At 38.9% G+C, this 21,651-nt stretch overlaps 1 protein-coding gene across 1 annotated transcript in view; it reads right to left on the minus strand.

Moving 5' to 3' along the window:
- Positions 1-21,119, minus strand: part of EMC2 (ER membrane protein complex subunit 2) — a 41,851-nt gene extending 20,732 nt beyond the window's left edge. Inside the window, exons 1-5 of the mRNA XM_082046017.1 lie at positions 20,986-21,119; positions 16,334-16,447; positions 13,124-13,188; positions 8,471-8,556; positions 5,524-5,581 (exon numbers count right to left, since the gene is read on the minus strand). Coding sequence (XP_081902143.1) covers positions 5,524-5,581; positions 8,471-8,556; positions 13,124-13,188; positions 16,334-16,447; positions 20,986-21,025 — 363 coding nt within the window. The 5' untranslated portion in view covers positions 21,026-21,119. The remainder of the gene's footprint in view (positions 1-5,523; positions 5,582-8,470; positions 8,557-13,123; positions 13,189-16,333; positions 16,448-20,985) is intronic.
- Positions 21,120-21,651: the final 532 nt, after the last annotated feature.

Raw genomic sequence — 21,651 nt, forward strand, 5'->3', positions numbered from 1 at the left:
AAAGAATTACCACTGTTCAGATGATATATAGATATCCAATGCTAAGACTTAGCACTAATTATTGTCATATTATTTGCCAGAGACAAGGAACTGGGGAAAAAAGGTTACTTATACAGTCAAGAAGGTAGTAATGCATAATGGTAAGAAAATGTTAGGAAGAACGAACTCAGATGTTCATTATATATAGCCGATGCCTATTTACATGATATACAGTCTTAAGATTTTACTCTGGAATTTGCTAGTATCTGGATTCACATATGTCTTCAACCACCTCCTGTACCTCTTCTGAAACATGTCCAGCTTGGCTAGAGAAAGAATCTCAAAATACTCTGAGAAAGTGTAACTTGATGTGACCATACATACACACTTGTTCCTGCCCGCTCCCTTAAACGACAGACTTGTTAGTGAAGTATTTTACCAACCCTTGAAGACAACAGCTTCAGCCAGAACAGCGTTATGTTCTGAAAATTCTATTTTTAATTCTTCAATCACCCAATTACATTACTAGACCGAGGAAGTTAATGAGATTATCCACATGCCCTAAACTAAGCAAGCATATATAGTGTCTTCTTGTATTAAAAGCTTAGTTGAAAAAGCAAGAGAAACAGCAGAAGAATTATCCCAATAAAGACATCAGATTTTCTGTGGATTAGAATTGGGGCAGAACTTTATGTCTTATCTCACTTTCTCCTGGTGCTGACCAAGTGCTCTGCCAGGGCAGTGGGTCAGACGCCAGCCTAAGTCTTGAACAGAGGAACTCCATCTTCTTCATGCTCCTGGGCAGGACACCTCAAGAAGGGCTTTCCCCAAAAGCAGAATTTTTGCCAGGGCAAAATAATGCAAAAAGACATTCAACTTAATCTGATACAGATACATACACAGAGTTTAAAAATTCTACATTTCATATTCATTACAGAATTGAAATTAATAGAAAAATCAGAGTGCTAACTGCCTGCTTAGGAACTGAGTCCTAACTAATTTTGCAGAACTGGGCTTTCATCTGCTCTCCATATGTAAAATGTCAGCCTGTTTCATCTCACATGGCTGTTGTGGGACAAATGAGAGGAAAAAAAACACATTTAAGATGCTACTTCCATTTGTAAGGTTCTTATGCAAAAGTCTCATTCCAAGAAATGAGGACTTATATATCAAATAGAAAATACGGACATATCAATTCCAAATCTCCTACTGAATTTTACACAAGCAATCCACCCAAAACATAAACCCTAATGTAGTATCCAGACCACTAACAGAGATACTGAGAAGACTGTGAAGATCACCTTGAAATGTAAAAATGCCTAGGGTTTGAATGTGGCATTACATTTCATATTACGAAATTATATCAAAGTTCAGCCATTGTATTATTTGAATTTACAACAGATACGGCTAAACAATAACTATTAATACCTACTTCAGAAGACTACCAGTCATTTTAAGGGCAGGCACTTTTTGGTATTTTTTTAAGTAGCATGCTTGAGTGTTTAGTCTCATTTCCAGAAGGTATGAAGTGCACCTGGGTTTTCTTTAGTGAAAGAACAGAAGTTCCATTTTGCAGAGCAAGTTTGGTTACTTGCAGCATTCAAATGGTATACATCTTCACTATTAGAGCCAAAACAGTTACTGACAGAACTCATATACACCAGGTACTACAGGGAGTAAGAGACACTTCACCAGTAGGTCTCAAAGCTATTTACTGGTGGCACAAAATACAGTGCCACAAGACAAAATGTCATTTATTTTTTAAGAACAAATGAAATTAAAATAAAAGCACCCAAGATTTAAATGTTAATACATGTCTCTCTGTTCTGATCTTCTACCTATCCCTCAAGCCATCTGTTCCTGTACATCTGACTTGACCTCTGCTGTCAGCAAACCACCCAACCTTTCATTACCTGTCCCTCTTCCTTTTGCTCCTCACAGCTCTGCTTCCTTCTCTTTTTACTCACTTCCTTCTGGATGTTTTTTCCCTTCCGCCCGTCACTTGAGTGCAACTCAAAAAATCAGAGTCTGCCTGCTTTCTGCTGCTTTCCCACAGCCCTACAGCCACGAGAAGCAACTGCAAGGAAGCCCCACTTAGTCTCTGTAGCCTAGGACAGATCATGCTCCACACAAATGGGGTTTTAAGAAGATATATTTAACAGAAATTCCAACATTCTCTACTGAGATCATGAAGTGAAGGCTTTCAAACACCTGTAACTTAGCCAGTTTGGGTGTTTTTCTCGTACTATAATAAAAGCTGCATTCTCCCAAGAGCTGTTTTCCTGTTGGTATCCAAGGCTTTCCTCCAAAGCAAAGCAGGGTGAGGATTTCTCAATGAAATACATTAACAGCAAAAAGAAACAAAAAAGTTATTTCTACCAACCTGCTAAAAAAAAACAATGCCCCTCTTATTTTGATCTTAGAAACAGTCTAAGCATTTTATCTGAAGATCTACAAACAACTCAGCTGCTGCTCAGCACCAGTAAGGATTTTGAATTGGATGATACATTAAATTTTAATTAATAAAAAAGGCCCTACAATGGAAAATGTAGGCTTAATAATAGAGTAATCTGCCAGCTACAGCTCTAACAAGCCTTCATTTCAACCAAAATGGACACGAATGGCAAAGGTTCCCATTCTTATCCCATTAAAATGCACACAAGTTGTGCTGTTCACAGGGGTCACATTTCATTCATTAATGTTAAACTCTTTAGAGAAGGGACAGACTCTTAACAACTCACATGCTTTGAAAAATGAAACACAATCTCTGAAGTGACAACATTAACACTGCTCCATTGTCAAATGAGTCATCGTTTTTAGTAAGTAAGTGAGATAAAACATTAAGAGATGGTCATCTTTTGGAAAAAAAAAATCAACCTACTTTGAATTCTATCCTGAGAAATTAAATAATTACTGTTATCTTAATTTCATCATTTCGCATGCATGAAAACCTCATCCAAAGGTGCGAGGGCGAAAACTCATGGACTCCACACAATTCAATATGAATTCAAGCGAAGCCATTTGTTACAGAAACAAGCCTCCTTATATATGCCATTATTTCCTGATCACGCGTCCACACTCCAAGCATGCATTAGCTGATTGGATATTGTCCGTGTTCACGAGCTGTCCACGTGCCCGAGTCTCACTGCTGTTTTTCAGCCTTCGGGCTGGCCTTGAGATTCCTTTGGGTAGTTCAGAAATAAATCTCTATCTAATAGAAACCCATCCACACAACAACCTCAAGAAAATCCCTCACAAAGGTGTAAATGTCCGTGATACAATTTCAGTTCAAAGTTCACTTTTCATAACGGAAAAGTCTGCTAGGTGTCTAAAACAACTAATTTCTAAAAAAAGCTTTTTGCGTGCTTCTATTTGAAACTATCAGTCGATGCAAAGCATGATTTTTACATGATTCGTGTGAACAAATGTCTATGTTCCACTTACAGCACTTGCCAAAACATTTAATGTACATAAGCAACTCCATGTGTCAGCAGACCAGGAGAAATTGCTGTAAGATTAGTGCCAAGACAAACTCAGCAACAGGTTGTTTTTTTTAAATCTTGAATATTTATTTTCCTACAGCAGCCATATGTGTGCATGGAAATTTTAACAGGTAAAAGACACAAAGAAATCTGCACATGACAATTCATCAAAACTTCCTACTTAACTTTCACTCTTCACATACAAGCCGTCGCCAACCTATTCTACAGTTATATAGGAAGGAACCTTTGCTTTGCATTTAACACTCCATTTCTGTTCTCACATCTTAAGAAATCCAATAGATCATGCAGCTGTTCTAATATTTACATCTTATGCTTCTAAATATGACCATTTTATGGATCTTTATGATTTTTTAAGGAGGAAATCCAAATTAGGTAATAGTCATGGATATTACTTATTTAAATATATAATTTCGTTTTATAAATCTATCCAGCAAACCACTCAGATGACGTTAGCCCTGTTGAGACAGCTGAAGTGTAGAACTGCCAAACGCGCACATGTGGTCCACAGGAGTCATTGTAACATGGTGCTCCATTTCCCATTGGCTTCAGCAGAAGCTCATAAAATGTACACCCAGGTGACTTACTCTTGTAGCTTCACTGTAGATGGGTTCCATCCTGTTTTAACATGACTCTGAAGACTCAGTGTCTCTGAAACTCTTTGGGCTGTACACTGATAAAATCCACGGGCACCCACTGAGGACACTTTGTGCTCAAACTTCTACTCAAAAACACTACAGACTTTCAAAGGACAACTGCAGATCACCTGCATTTGTCTCACAAAACATAAAGCAGCACTGCTCTAGGGAGAGCAAAAAAGAGAGAAAATTTGAAACATTTCATTTTACTCTTGCACAAAAACATATGAGTTCTATCACTGCTAAAAGTCACAGATTTTAATCTGCCACTGTCTTCAAGTGCTTGACTTGGTACTAACGTTTACAGATGCGCTTCCTGGAAAATAATTTCCTGGTTTGGTGGTTCTGGGTGTTTCTTGTTCTTGGTTTTTGTTTTGTTTTGAGGGTTCTTTTTGGTGGGTTTTTTTTTGTTTGTTTTTTAATGGTTTACTTCAGTTAAAGTGATGGCACTTTATCTATATCCAGTTCTGGCATATCCTAGTTCCCCCCAGTTATCTGTATTTCTGTGGGTTTTCCCCTCCTGAATAGCAGACCACATCAAATAAGCTGACTGAAGAAAGGCAGAGGTTCCAAACACACCAAAGAGGTTTATGTGAGAGTGCCAAGACATCTGCAATACCCAAGTATTCCATGTACATAGAAGTTCACCCAATAAAGGGAACCAGTTCCTTGAAACCAAGTGACGCAGACAAACATATACCCTCAGACAATGATTAATAATGATTAACTGACTTTGTAACATGTGATATAAAAATTTGAAACTCCATAGTTTCTCCATATTTCTAGTTTTATCCTTGTGGAAAAAAAATGCATTAAAATATACTGCTACAAGTTTCCCTAGACTCTCACTTTGGCATCTAATAGCTCAAGGTGCCTTACGCAGTACTCAAAAAAATGCTTAAAATTACAGCCTGTCTCACATTTTGTTTTATAAAATTGGCTAGCTTTATAGCAGCTTGATTCAAAAGCTAGTAAAGTCTACTAGACAAGAAATCAAAATAACTGCTATTCAAGCACTACCTGAGTGTATTCGCACAATCTTTAAGTAAGATTAATCATTAGGAAGACAGAAGACACACAGCAGACTATACTGGCCTTTTAAACACTGAATATTCAGGGCAAATGGAAAAGCTGAAAGCCCTATCTAAATCCTACTAATACTGCTGAAATGGTTGCTAGTTATAATCCTGTCTTCTAAATTCAGTGTTTAAGCAGGTATTACATGACACCTCATCATGAAACAAATCTCATTTGTTCTAATGAAGGCAGCATAGGTTATCATACTAGGAAACAAAGGGAAACAAATACAATAATACAGACACGTTTTTCCACAGTGAAACCCACAAAATGTTATGACAATTTCAAACAACAAACCCCTGAAGTTCAGAAAAATCTTTTAAGCTTACTGTGTTAGTTGCATCTTCTTGTAAAATTCTATCATATAACTGGATAGCATCATCATACCTGTTCAAAGAAATAATGCACATTTATTTCTGCTAAGACAGAACTCCCAAATTTGTGAATGTCTTTGCAATAGTTAATAACCTTCCTACACTTTTTTATATCAAATATATTTAAGCAAACTCTACTCATACAAAATTCTGAAGTGAGTGCTAAATAAGAAAAGCAGAGTTTCATGTCACCATTTAAAAATACGTGGTAATTGCTTCATGAAACACTATTTAAGCAGCAATTTATACTTATTACTATTACTTTTTTTTAAAAAAACCACACAATTTCTTGCTCTCCTGTCTGTTCTGTCTTTTTCCATACCCAATAGTTCCAATCATCACATCCCAACTCTCACCTCTCCCAAGAAACAGAAACCCCCAAATTTGAGAAGGCATCCAAAATACTGACTTTTCACTTCATTGTTGTAATTTAAAACTCCATGTAAGTTTCTTCTGTTATGATTTTATGAAGTATAAGCAGCCACATACAGTACACAGGGGGGATTCTCGTAAGAGTCCACCCCTAGACTATACCATAAATCTTGAAGGAAATGTTTTCCACCATCACTACATGGGTTTTATTAACTAATTCTGTGATTTCAAGTATGCTTGAAACAGGTTACTCCAGCTGCTATAAATGCTTTAAATCTTCTGGGAAAGAGATCTGTGTGTTCAGCCAGCTGTGTACAGAACCCAAACTGGACAAATGAAATAATTCGATTCAAACCACATTTGACTGCACAGCTGTTGCACTGTCACCACATAGCTAGGGCATACTTTGTGTTTTCATGTATAGTTTGACAAGTAGTTTTTCAGAGGTACCACTGATTGACTTTGATGCCACACATCCCTTCTCACCTTGAACACCCATTTTTCATACTCTCTCTGCTCCCTGAGCACCACTGACATGAGCATCACTCAGCTGTCTGGTCCAGTTACCATAAGGTATGAGAACAAGTGTGAAAGGAAGTGCAGAAGAAGAAAGGAGTAGATGGTGACTGCTACGGCCTTGAGCAGATGTGCTGTAAAATGCTGTATTCATATTCTCTGCTTTACCAAATGTATTTTACTCAATACAATGGCCATAATGCCATCTTTACAGGGTGAAGTTCCAGAGTACTATTCTTTTGATTGGTGCCTACAGCAATGCCTCAGTCTACAGGGATGCTCTTCCTTGTTTCCTCTTCCTGCTAGAGAAGGCAGGATCTTAGCGACTCCTAGAAGTCACCTAGAATTTAACAAGAAGCTGACTTCTTAAATTCAAGATGTGATCCCTCCAGCCTAAGTCTCCGTAGGCTTCATTTATGGTCAGTGGAGATAGACAGGCTTCTCCAGGGCATGGCTCAGAGCTCCTGCAGATGGCTTCCTGTTCAAGACAAACTAGAGCTGAAGCCTCTTTCTTCTCTGACTTCTGAGAAAATCTATGAAGATGAAACCTCAGCTTTCATTAATACCTCTGCTTCCTTGATATTCCAGTCTCAAGGACCTAACCTGACAGATATTTTATCAAGAATTTTTATGAGCACTTTTGGAAAACTGTAGCTCAATCTCACTTGATTGCTGAAACAGCCCATAATGTTTGTGCACCTCCCACGAAGATCTGTTCCCGTGCAATGACATCTTCAATGCAGTCACATGAGCCTTAATAGAATTATTATCTTCTGCACTTCTCAATAGGTTTCACGAAAGGCTGGGGTGGTGGGGGGGAGGAATCTGCTGCCATTCCCTCACTTTATTCCTATGCTACATCAAACCAAGACAGAAAAAGAGCCAAATTTCATGGAAATTCATTATATTTGCTATAAAGCAAGAGTGTATTTGCTATAAAGCGAGAGTGAAACATGTAATGTTTTTAGCTGCTCCTGTGGTTGTGGAATCCAGTTATACACCCTTTTTGATCCAAGCAATGGACATTCATTGGTGGTTCATATCAAATAAGATTTCCAAAGTTAATTTTGCAAGGATGTAATGGATGAAGAAGATCTGCTAAAGAAATAAACTAAAAAAAAAAAAAAAAAGCATTTGGGGGTTTACTTTTAAGTTCCAATTCCTTCCTATCAAGATGGCCCAAAAGCTCCAAATCTCACGAAGTCTATGTAAGATGTGATATGCAACTGATTTGCCAGCATTCAAAGGCACTGGAAGGTGAAAGACCTTCTCAACACCTAAGACAAGTACTTTAGAAAACAAAAGTTGATATCAAAATTGTATCCAAAGGAGAAAGATGGACAGTAAAGGTCAACCTCAACCCCCAAGGTCATTCCTCTTGGAAAATGATAAAGTTTTTAGCTGTTCATTATTTTAATAATTCCTGTTAAACTTCATATGCTATAAGCCTTCTATAGGTCATTTCACAAAGGCCAGTCTGACTTTTAGGTTCTGCCATTCTATTACGTGTGTTTTTTGAGTTGTTTCCATAACTAACTCTATAGATTTAATTCTTATTAATTAACGATAAAATATTTTTATTAATAGCATTACTCAATTCATTCACACTGAGAAAACAAGCAAAAAGAGCTACACACTGCAGTAACTAGAGAAAAACGAAGGCAAAAAAATGCTATTACTGATTTTCATATGCTCCTGTATATGAAATGTGTACCTCTCAGACTTTGTTAAAACAGTGCCTAGTGTTTTACTGTATAATGACTTATGTTGTCAAGTAAGAGACCTTTTTTATCTCTGAAGTCTGATGGGAAGATTGCAAAAATCACTGTATAGTAGATGCAAAAATGCAATAAAAACACCTAAACATTGTAACATGATCATGCCCATCATTATTTTCCATAATGAAACTGCGCAGCATTTCTTTGCCATATTTGTATAGTGCACAAATTCATTTTTAAGAAATAGAAAGCAACTTTCCAGAAAGAAAGTACATTTTTTTAAATTCAGGTTTTACCTTTCCATAGCTTCAAATCTCATTCCAGTTAATCGTTTAACTCTGTGGCTCCCAGGAAACTGCCGCCTTAGTTCCTGAAGACAAAACTATACAAATAAAACAAAAAATATTATTGTGAATGTAATTATCTACACAAAGCTGTTAGGAAAAAAAAAAAGTCCTTGGCTGATGAATTCAACAATCTGAAATGGCTCTTCTAAGTAAAGGCAAATACTAATTTTTGAAATAAGCCATAAAAAGTATTGATGAAGAGAACCTCAGAAACTGAAACTTTCTCTGTTAGAAGACTAATTCTAATAAATATCTTCCATAGGGTCATTAGATAGTGAAGCCTTCTTGGAAACAGTTATTTGTCTAGAAAGTTTAACTCACCTACTAAAACAGTTCTGATACTATTAAAACTTGAAGTCTACTTAGTTCTTAGATGCCTCAAAATAACACAATATAGTAAAAAAAAAAACAACAACAAAATAGAGACAGTAAGAGCTTATGTGATGCTTCTTTAATAAATGGATATCTTGCAATGGAACAAACTATGCTAATACTATGCTCTGTGTTTATTTTTAAAATAAAAATTGAAATCCAAAGAAAATGTTTGTCACTGGTTTGGGTTGAGCCTGCTGGCAGAAGAGGAATAGCTTCTAACTCCTGAAATCAATGAGACACCTGGGCTGGATAAAGGAATTAATTACAGGCAGCTTTCACTGGGTTAGCCAAAAAGGATGTTTGGTAGAGGGACTGAGTCACAACTTCCCCAGAGCAAACTAACTCTAACCATATCATGAAAGTGCCTGGATCACATTGCAAAGTTTGTAGCTGACTCATTACGGTGGGTGGCGCGACAGTCCCCAGGCTCTCAAAAAGACCAGTGGTTTGAATTCCATTAAAAGCTTCACACAGAACCCAACTTTTCCAGGCCTTTGTTTATAAACTTGTTCTTCAGACCTAAGGTTCTAGCAGAGGCCTGTCTACATGGTCTGTTCCATCTCATCACATCCACTGGTCATGGAAAAATACAGAAGCAAATCAGTAAAATTGTGCAGGTTCTTTCTCTGTTTCTCTAGCTAAGCAGCTTGCTAGAGCACACCAAAGACAAACACACACATCTCTCCTAGACGCAAAAAGACAGAGAAGGGAGAAACAGAAATGTAATCAAAGAAGTAATGCTGAGCCTCAAGTAAGCACTGACTATTTTCACCATGTTCATCTTAGTTCCCAATGAACCAAGACCTCAACAACACTATTCCACATAGCAATACTAAGGTTTATCATAAAAATATGTTTACTGGCACTTTGAGTGATATCCAGGTGAACAAGTGCTGCTCTGGACAACAAAGAGTCATAAAAACTACATGTACTTAGCAGCACATGACATCTGAACTAACCTGTGAACATTCTTAAGAGACATGACAACTTGCACAAACCTCCAGAAAAGTAGTTTCATTCCAGCTTTTACCATACAAATGACCTTCTAGATTTTAAGAAGAACTTTTGCAGCCAATAAACCCCCTCTGTGGCTGAGTGATCTGGGAATCCAAAAGGACAGTGATTTTCCATCTAAAAACATGTACAGCTTTTCTCCAATAAAATTTTTAAATGTTAAAAATGTTACCATTTGCAATAATACTAAACTCAACAATCTGCAGATCAAATTTTACATCTAGAAAAGCCCACTGACAATATAAAAAAGTTGATGAAGTAGCACTCAAGTGCAGGAGTCCTACAAGACCTGAGTTGCTCTCATTAGATCTGACGACATGATCATTATTCAACTGAATACAGCAGCCATGAGGCCAAAATAAACTTCTGTAGATTAAAACATCAGACACAAAAAAGTGACGTGAAAAGTTGTGAGACAGTCACCAAAAACTCACTGCAACACTTCTGAGAACAGAAGTGCATGAATAAACTACACGAGCTGTATCTTTAAAATGTTCTGACTTAGGAGCCCTGAATGTCTCCTTTTTAAATTTAACCTGTAATCCCCATAATAATTTAAATTTTTAAGGCCTGGTTCTGCATTACGTCAACAACCCACTTCCGAGATTCTCTCAGAAACTCAGCAGTTACAATGGCAAAACTCATTTCTATGTGAAACTTAATTTGCAGTTAATTTGCCTTCTGACTTTTTAAATTATATCAATTTTTAACTCCAAGGGCCTGACAAAGAAATATAAATCTGAACTTCAGCATGTGAAACACTGGTGGTGCAAGTGCCTGTCAACCAAAGGCAATTTCATCAAAAGGCACGTGAAAGAACTGCCTGACTGCAGCAGGGACATGTGTTACACACACAGTCACTCTGTGCAGGACAGAGAGGACAACGGCAACACAAACAGGAAAGAAAAGAAACAAAAGTCAGATAAATGACTCTGAAAACCATCTCAGCCTCCTCATTTGGAGCCGATCAGACCTATCGCCCTAAGCAAAATGTATCACAGCTGTCAAAAGCTCACTGCTAAAACAAGAAGTTCCAAAGCTGTTTGCTTGCTTTGGGGCTACAGCTGTAGTAAAAAGCCACATATTATGTTGACTTGTTCAAATTAACTACTCCTTTATTATAAATCAATCAAATTTAAAAAAAAAAACAACACACACACAAAACAAAAACAAGCAAAACAACAAAAACACAAAACCCCCCCCACAAAACAAACAAACAAACAAAAACATGAAAAACCAAACCACAACTAAGATTCCCTCTAAGCTTTTAACCTCCTTTCTGAGCTGCATATGAAATGTTGCACTTCCCTCATCTCAAGCAATATTCCTTAGAGGGCACAGAAATGCGATTTAAAATCCCTGCCAGGGTTAGTAAAAACAAACAGTGTTTCACAACTGATCTTTCAACACTGGCTCCCTCAACAATTTTGTGAAAGTCTTCCTAAAAAGACCCTGAAAATAAAGACTAAAACTGTTTTAGCTATAAATCAGAACACAGAAATAAATTTATTTAAACAGTAAGTCTGTTTGGTTTTCTTTGAACAGAGAGCTATACTACAACAATATTTTCTTCTGAGGAACAAAAGAAAGGGAAGTTCAGTGGGTTCACAACAAGTTCAGCATGTTGTGCTGTATTTTCCAGCATACCCCATTTTACCATATACATATGGGATGCAAGAGAAACTTATCTAGTTCTGCCTACTTTGAAATTGCCCTTGTCTCAACTACATCCTCTAGTCTGACCCCTTGTATATCACAGATCTTTAAGTTTTACCCAAATGACATAACGTAAACCTCAATGACTTTATAGGGTATTTTATCACGTGATAGAGAACAAGGCACTGGAAGAGTAATCCTCATGAAAGACCTGGACTCCTGAGATATCTTTCTTTTTACTTAGAATAAGCTCAAGCTTGCTGGTTTTCAGGGCATAAGACAAGCTCAAGGTTTTCTCCCCCCAGCATTTTGTAAAGGATGGATGAAAAGATTATTAAAATTTGCCTGCAAAACACACTTTTGCCTTCTTCAGTTGCTGCTTTTAAAGGATTATCTAAGCTTGGTTAGGTTTCTTGGGTCTGTTTCGGTGTTGTTTTCATTTTTAATCTAGTGAACAGATGTTAGTTCTAAATAAACTCATTTTATCTAAATTGTTGTTTGTATAATTCAAATAAATGTGCACACAAACGGACTGAACCCAAATATCCATTATAGAATCATCGAATAATTCTGGTTGGAAGAGACCCTCGAATCATTGAGTCCAACGGTTAACCTGACACTGGCACTAAACCATGTCCCTAAGCACATGTACGTGTCTTTTAAACTCCTCCAGGGATGGTGACTCAACCACTTCCCTGGGCAGCCTGTTCCACTACCTGAACTATTAACAATATTTTTATCAAGAATCACTGAATAATTGGGATTGCAAGGGACCTTTGGAAGTCACCTGCTCCAAGTCCCCACTCAAAACAGAGCCAGCTTCCAAGTGAGTGCACGGTCTCCAAAGGAGATTCCACAGTCTCTCTATGGCGCTTTTCACAAAGTGTTCACTAACCCCACCGTTAAAAACATTTTCCTAGTATCTAATTGGAATTTCCTTTGTTGTAACTTATGTCTCTCGCGCTTGTATTTTGCTGCACATCTACAAAAATCTGTCTCCACCTTCTTTATACCTTCCCATTACCACATGTTCAAAGACAGAAATAAAATCCCTTCTTAGCTTTCTCATGACTTAACAGATCTCTCAGCCCTTTCTCACACATTATGCAGTCCAGCTCCTTATTAATCTTGAAGACTTGCTCCTATATGTCAATGACTTTCTTTGATGATAGCCAAAATGACATATAATACGATATGACAGGACATTTTACCTCCAAACATTCAAAAAACCCAATATAATTTGAGAGTTTTTCAATAAACAAACCCTCTCTCTACAATATGGCAACTTCAATATTATTCTTGACATTTAGCCCATACCCGAGTAGCTGTAAATATTTTCATGGCTATTGGAAGAGACATGATCTGTCTAAACAAAAGTTACACATTCAAGAAGGTGGGTGGAGGTGGTTTCTTCCCAGCAGTGTATTTCTCTATACATACCCTAAAAGTCCAAGCTATGGAGTACAGAATAACCTCTAACTGTCCAAAGAACTACCTGGAACATATACCCAGGAAGAAAAATTAAGGTTTGAAGGAAAAGCCAACTTCAAAACTTACCAATGCCAAATCATCTCGACTGCAGTCCAGAGCAGCAATCATCACTTGTTCATATATTATCCAAACTGGACACAAAAGAGACATTAAATGCAGATAACTGATTTTTTTTTAAGGCAGTGGGAAACACCTACAATGTAAATGAGAGTAATGAATTCTGTCTGCGTATTTTTCCCCTTCTACTTGTGCAGATCACTACTGAGAAAGGGACATTTTAAGAAACTCCTGGAAATAATTAAAATAATTAACAATTTCATTCCTTTCAGTAACAAAGTACCTTTTCACATCTTGAAAGGCAAAAAAGCTCTGATTCTCTGCTTTTCCTAACATTATAGCTGCAGTCTTCTAAACAGATCCCCATTAGGACTTACTCTCTGATCGGACCTAGAGAACAGCCATTTGGGCTAGAAAGAAAACACATGTCCCTTCATTCTTTCACTGCAAATGTTGTCTTCTTCCTGGATTTCTCTAAATCAATAACAGATGACATTATTTCTGTTCTAGGCCTACCAAGTTCTTGAATGTAAAGAACTTAACAGTGTAGCTACCCAAGGTGCAGAAAAGAGAGGTTATAGTAGTGGGAAACACATAACACAAGAATTAGAAGAACAAAGCGTTTTGAACTCATGTAAACTCAACCAGGTGCACCCAATATTGCATATAACTGAAACAGAAGCAAATAGCTTCCAAAATAAAAATATAAAATAAAATACAAAATAAAAATAACAATGGCCCTGTCATTTTTAAAAATAGTTTTTATTATATGATTTTCCACTATTTTTTAAAGAAATTACTATTTCTTGCCAAGTATACAAAAGAAGAGGAACAAGCTTTAATTTGCCTGTAACCCCTCTTTCTCATTGGAAGTATTTGTAAGACACTTGTATATATTTTTTTCATTAACGTAAAAATATGTAGATACAGACAAAATGCAGATAACATATTTCCATGATATAAAATATATATTTGAAAAAAAATTGTAAACACAAGAACAAGATACTTTTATAGTTCATGAAATGGCTCTTCTCATTGGATCAAACCTCTGCTTTGATACTCTAACCCTAGCACAGGTTAGTGTCAGATTAGGCAAAAGAATACTTGTAAGAGAATCAAGTGACATTTTCAGAGGGGTGTGTTTTTTTCTAATCTGTACTTACACCTCCACTTTGAAGACCAACTCTACAGCTTTGAATTACTGATTGCCCATAAGAAAATCCTAACTTTTAATTAAAATTATGTTGAATATTTGATAAGTTGTTTTTATTTTAAAAACTCTAATAATTAGAAAATCTTTTTTCCCCCAATTACATTGGATGTCTTCTGCCTGAGGAGGCAAGTTACAGAGATACCCAAATAATTCATTATTTTCCTTTCTATATGCATTCTGAAATCAGCCATTGCGAACATCCATCATATACAACTCATTCACCTTCCAAGGCTACCCAAGAAAGAATTCTAGGTCTGCTGCAGGTGTTTGGGATTTTTTTTGGTTGTTAGTTTTTCTTGCCATTCTGATACTACTTTTAAAGGCAAATTAAACAGAATGCAAATATATCAATAAATTTCAGATGCTTTTATGCATTTGCTAAGAACCTTGGGAACATTGCAGCTCATTTACCTAATGAATCCTCAATGTCAAGTTTAAGAAAGAATAAAACACATGTAACTTTAAAAGGACAAGCTCAGTACTAACAAGAAAGGAGTGACCCAGCCTCTGTTACCGAGAACAGTGTTTCAGAAAGGCATCAGTAAGGTCTGAGAGAAGCACCAAGCTCCTCAACAATTTCTTACCAAAACACAATTCTCATAAATTTCTAGCAACGTGGTATGAAGAAAGTAAAATCAAGGTTAGTTCTCAAAGTTCTTCTAAAGCAGAGGGAACCTACATCAACCATCTTGCAGGGGGATGTATTAAGGTGACTTAGACAGTCTAAAAACAAGCACGTCCCTTACAGTTACAGTGCAATATCGTCCTCAGGCCCTGAATCTCCAAATGAATCTCCATGACTCACTGCTGTGCATAGAGGTGTTTTCAATACATGATACTCTGGGGAGATGATCCAAGTATTTATATCCATAAAAATACAACATTTGCAGCGGCCATGTTCTTTACAATGGAAAGAACTCCAGAACAGACTTACAGCTCAGAGGGTGTAAGACAGAACCAGAACAAAGCAGCAACATAGAAGAAATCCTATCTGCAGAGCCCCAAACCCAACCCTGAAAGATTCCTGACCTAAAAAGACAAGGAGGCGAAGTGTCTTTCTGAAAGGACCACAGGGATTTTAATTACTGAAACACTGGTTGAAGTGAATTATTTGAAATTATTTTAAATTAAAGTTAACTTAAAGCTAAGCAAAGTTAATCGTATGGAATACTCTTACTAGTAAATACAATGTACTACTGTGGCTGCTAAAATCTACTTGTGATAGCAGTTAATAAAATGAAAGAACTAGAAGATAAATGTATTATGGAATATCTACATTAAATCACCTGAATTATAAAAAAGGGAAAAAGAACTAAGAAGAATGAGCATTAAAATAAAAACCTGTGTGAGATTAATATCCAAACCTATACAACCCTGTTTGTTATACCCTTTTTTTAAATTTTATGCTTATAGTAAAGACTGCTATTGTATTGTGACGTGTTTCTAAACAAATATCTTCTAGTATGAAACGTTATATCCAAGCTTCTACCTACTGAAATTAGTATAAGGTAGTTAATACCTGCTGAAAATAATAATTTCATGAATAGTGGAAATTTAGATTTACCTTAAACTATAATATCACAAATGTAAAGTTATGATAAAACCAGCATCAATATTAATTCTTGCGGTAGGTATGAGCTGACTAAGGAATAGCTTTCACTGTTACAAAAAGATACTTTTCAACTTTTGCCACAGTGTTGAAGAACAGAAAATCAGTCAAATAACACCTAGATAACAGTTTCATGCTAAGTTTTCACATAATGGTCTAACTACCAGTATAGCGATGTAACAGTTCTAGTAGGTAATTTTTACGTCTCTTTTCCCTGCAGTCCTTATTTGGGAGAGAAATCTAGGAATTCTGGCAGCCGCTTAGACTAAGAAAATAATATCTATTTCATCAATAACAGCAGATACAGAAAAGCAACACAGAAATACAAAATAGACGCTGAAAAAAAGAAAACAAAATCAGGCAACGAAAGTTTTAAAAATAATGATTGTTTTCTTACTGTCATCTCCAAGTTTAGATGCATATTCATTAATTAGCTCTTCTCCAACATCCACTATCTGCTCACTGTTTCGGTAGTTTTCTTCCCTCCATTTCCGCATTTTATCACGCATGTCTGGGGGCAAAGCAGAGGAAAAAAAATAAAAATAAAATACTGAGATTTCCAGATAGTAATGGAATTTTAATTTTATTTCTGGAAAACGTGGATATGCGAAATGTGTATAGTGAGCAACAGATCTAAACCAGTGACGTCTACTAATATTAACTGCTAGGGAACAGATAGGGGTATGAGACCTCTGAAACGGTATCACACAAACTGTGCTCATGCTGTAATGTAATCAGTTCCACTTCTGACTTTGCAGTCTCTCAGGTTAGTAGCATATCCAGTAAAAAACCTTATACTTAGTTATCCAATAAATAATAAAATTGAACACACGTTACCCATGGTTAGGAAAAATAGGCTACAAGAGATTTCTCCCAAGTAGTTTCACAGTTACATTTCCAAACAATACTAAAATGGCATTTCTGCTCTAGGTGAATATGTTTTTACTTCAAGTATTAGAAAAACTATGAGAACTCAATCACTGCTCATGTTTAGCAGTGTAAGCAAAATGCTGTGAACTGCCACCCTAAAAAGAACCTACAGGTTCCTACAGAAAGGAGCCTCAAGAGCAGTAAACATGGAAGTGAAGGCTTTCTACACCACAAAAAGCCCAAAGGTATAAAAATTATCACTGTTTATCTAGGTAAGACAGCAAAGATGGTTCATTTTAGCATCAGGAATTTTGTTTCAAGAGCACATTTACTATGAATCAGAGCTCCAAGAGAGCAGGAATGCTCAGGGAGCCAGCTAGAGGTCAGTCCCTAGCCTAGGTTTTATTTATCCTCTGGATCAGGAAATTGCTAAGAATGTGATTTTATATGCACATATACATATTTATATATGTAGATATTCCATATACAACAACAAGTTTTGAGGAAATTTAAGAAAAATAGTTTTCATTACTAGATAGTGGTTTTACTAATATGAAGGTACCACAATAACTGTTGCCAATATTTTTTTTAAACTTCACAACAGCTGGAAGAACAAACACAATGATAGATCTAAACACTGTCAGTTTTTATTGCACTTCAAAATGCACAGTTAACATAACTGACAGTAAAAATTAAGCACTGAGCTTTCTTCCATCTACCTGAGGTGATCTCGGATCGCTCATAAGACTGTTATTGTGCTACATTTTGTATTTTGAAATTCAACCAAAACCACCACAGGGTTACATTTCATATGCATGGGTAAAGTTAAATGGTTCTAGACACATCACAGTCCCTGGAAATTCAAAGTTAGACAGCAAGAATGTGAGAGAAGACAAAACATTCACAAAGGCTGACGAGCTGAATGCATAAAAATAAATATGCTGTCTGATTTCTACCTACTCATTTACTTGGAAATTATCAATGCCTCCATTTGAGTGTAATTCTAAATGGAATAGTGTCTGAATTATGTATTAACAGAACACACATCTACCATTCATCACCAAAATATGGCATTTACAGTGACAGAAAAAAACAGCAGGACAGAGCATAGTATATCAGCTGATGACCAAAAACAAAGTAAAAACAAAAGTCCTCATTCATGTGAATCTCAAAGAGGCTTATTAATTTTACAAATATTGAATTTTAACTAAAAGAGAGGTGAACAAAAATGTTAAAAATTGCAGTAGAACTTAGGCAAGGCTTTTTACAATGTTGTCAAACTTAATGACTTTTTTACTAAGAAAGCTATCAGAAGTGTCAGCCAATAATAAATTAAGTCTTGGAGGCAGATTTACATAGAGTACATAATACAAGGTTGGGTAGTAGCAATCAGGGATTTAAAAAAAAAAAAAAAAAAAGGAAAAAAAAGTTAAATAAATGTCTAGTTTTAATTACAATCAGTCCTGTCACATATATAGGCTGGCTCCAAATGACTGAAACATCTGTTTCAGTATTAGGTTCTCTTAAGTTAGCAAGCTTTGTGCGTATAAATCAAAACACTGTGGGTTCAAAGGAGCAGGCGCACTTGCCACAATGTTTGTTGCTCCCTAAAAACATGCAAGCAGTCTACAGGAAGCCAAAAGAAATAATGTCTTCATACATAACTTGGATGCAGAACTTGATGGAATAATAATCAAGTTTGACAATGAGACAAAATTGGGGGGAGCTGTTGACACTCTCAAGGGCAGAGAGGCCCTGCAGGGGGATCTGAACAAATTGGAGAATAGGGCAATCACCAGCTGCACGTATTTCAACAAGATCAAGTGCTGGATTTTGCACCTGGGACATGGCAACCCTGGCTGTACATGCAGACTGGTGGACAAGATGCTGGAAAGCAGCTCTGTGGAGAGGGATCTGGGGGTTCTGGTCGATGGCAAGTTGAACATGAGCCAAGTGTCCCTGGCAGCCAAGAGGGCAACTGTGTCCTGGGTGCATCCAGCACAGCATGGCCAGCCGGGCAGGGAGGTGATTGTCCCGCTCTGCTCTGCACTGGTGCGGCCTCACCTGGAGCACTGTGTGCAGGGCTGGGCAACACAGGATAAAAAGGATATAAAGCTGCTGAAGTGTCCAGAAGAGGGCTACAAAGTTAGTGAAGGGTTTGGAGAGGAAGATGTATGAGGAACGGCCAAAGTCACTTGGTTTGTTCAGCCTGGAGGTTACTTCATGGTGGCAACAGCTTCCCCACAAGGGGAGGAGGAGGGGCAGGCACTGAGCTCTTGTCTCTGGCAACCACTGACAGGACCAGAGGGAATGTCAGGAAGATGTGCCAGAGGAGGTTTAGGTAGGACATTAGGAAAAGGTTCTTCACCCAGAGGGTGCTGGAGCACTGGAACAGGCTCCCCAGGGAGATGTCACCCCCAGGCCTGACAGTGTTCAAGAAGAGACTGCACAACACCCTCAGACACACGGTGTGAACTGTGGGGTTGTCATATGCAGGGACAGGAGTTGGACTCAATGATCCTTGTGGGTCCCTTCCAACTCAGGGCATTCTAGGATTCTATGAAATCTCTGGGGTTTGCAACAATATATGTTCAAGGAAAATAAAAACTGGGAAAGTTCTTTATACATGCTGATTTTAGAGCAGCTTCTGGGAAAATCTGACAATTACACCAGTAATGGTTCATACAACTGCCCTTCCCATACAGTGGCCTGCCTGCTCTCTATTCAAGCTAAGCTTCACAACTGCTGTACCTCTTCACAAGATACATAAGAGGCGACCAATCTTTTCCAAAAGTGCTACATTAGTCTAATGACATCACAGTAATGCCACCAAACATCAGAGCAAAACTACATATAAACCAATCACCAGACACGCTGGCAAGAAAGTCCCCCTCATCCTTAACCATCCAGCTACAGCACTATTTTCTTCAATATCAGCTAAAATATTTGATGAGGTTAATGCAACTTGAGCTGAAAAGCAAATATTTCAAATTGATTTTGTTTTCCTTCGGAGTCCTACAAGAGACAATGCAGGAAAGAGCATGGGCACTAGTTCTGATGAGGAAGTCACTGACATCTGCTAAAATCCATCCCATGCAATATTCCTCTTCTTACGCCGTTACTACAAAATCAAACCAAACAACAATCTATGCCCAGGAAATTATTCTATTGTTTTTTCCTTCCCCCAGACTGTTCAATTCACAGATTAGCAACACATAAATAAATTAAAAAATAATAATAAAAAATCAAAGATCACATAGCTTGCCTCTACATTATCTCCTGTACTGTATAATGTATGGAATATATTGGATCACCTACTCTTCCTTTAAGGACAAAATTATTATGGAAAAGCACTAACTTGCTCCTAATAGCAGACTCTACCAAACTTGCATTTGAACATACACTTGCTTACAAGAAAACTATTCAGAATTACAGTTCAACTTCCAAAGGTATTGCTATTAAAAAAAAAAAAAAATCCTTACAATCAAACAGATAGGAAAGCTACAAAGATCTGGGGAGCAGGATTTTCAAAAACTCTGATGTCACCTTAGAGCTTCTGGGAGCTCCTCCACAAATGCTCATGATCAAATTTTAGGAAAACATCAGGTAACTCTCGGGCTCTCCAGAAGTGGACTGAGACACAACCTGCTGGCCCAGCCAACAGGCCACTTTCACTTGAAAGCGCTGTGGTGGTATTTCGAGGGTCGGGGGCAGACCTCCCCAGCCTCGGGGCAGCAGGGTCAGCCCCCGCAGGGAGGTCGCGCCTGGAGGGCACCCAGCGGGAAGGTGTCCCCGCGGCACGGCGGGACACACACGGGCCCCCGCTGCTCTCCGGGCGGTCACACGCCGGCGGGAGGGCCGGGTGGGCGCCGCCGCCCGCCGAGGGGGCAAGCACCGGCCGCCAACCCCGCTTCTCAGACAACACCGCCCCGCTTGTGTCGGCCGGACGCCCGCAGCCCGGGGAGCGCGGCAGCTGCCAAATGGCCGCCCCCGGCCCCCCTGGGTACGGCCACCGCCCGGCTCCGGGGCACAGGCGCCGGCCCACCCCGGGCCCGCCGCGCAGCGGGACTCCGGGGGCACCGCGCAGGGGCGGGCACCGTCGCCTCACCCTGCGCCCGGGGGCCGGTCGGTCCGGGCCCGGCCCCGGCCCCAGCCCCAGCAGGGAGGCCGTGCCGTTACCTTCCCAAGTCACGTCGTACATCTCAGACACCTTCGCCATCTTGGCGGCCGCCCGCGTGACGCGCGGCCGTGACGGGCCCGGCCGTCATTGGCGGGGCGGGGCGGGGCGGCCCGAGGCACCGCCCGCTGCGCAGTCCCGACGCGCCGCGGGGCTCCGTTCGCACTCCGGCGCAGCCCGGGCCGGCAGGAGGCGGCTCAAACCCGCTGGGATCTTGCCCCTCGCTCCCGCACAGCCCGGGACGGCGAGTTGAGATACTGTCACTTGTCCCGCCGCGGCTCTTGGCTTTAATCTGTGTTTGTTTCGAGAGCGCAGTGACCGGGGGGCGCGGGGTGGCCGTTTCCCTAGTACCCTGTGCCTGTCCTGGCCGCGGCCGGAGAGGTCTGGCTTGCCCGAATTAACACAGCCTAGACAAGAGATGGCATGCAGGGCTGCAGATTAATTTATCCTATTTAATAATACACATAAACTTTCCACATCCTGTCCGCGTGGTGCAAAGTTTTACACCTTGAACACATGACGAGGCACCTGCATTGGTTCGTTTTCAGCTTGCGAACTGCCAGCGTGCCCCATGCCCACAGGCTCCTTCTGGAGACTGGGATGAACCATCAAGGGCAAACCGGCTATTTCACCACATTTGTTCCAGCCACCCCATGTGCAGGGAACCA

Source organism: Streptopelia decaocto (assembly GCF_964273445.1).
Source record: "Streptopelia decaocto genome assembly, chromosome: 2".
Classification (NCBI taxonomy): Eukaryota; Metazoa; Chordata; class Aves; order Columbiformes; family Columbidae; genus Streptopelia; species Streptopelia decaocto.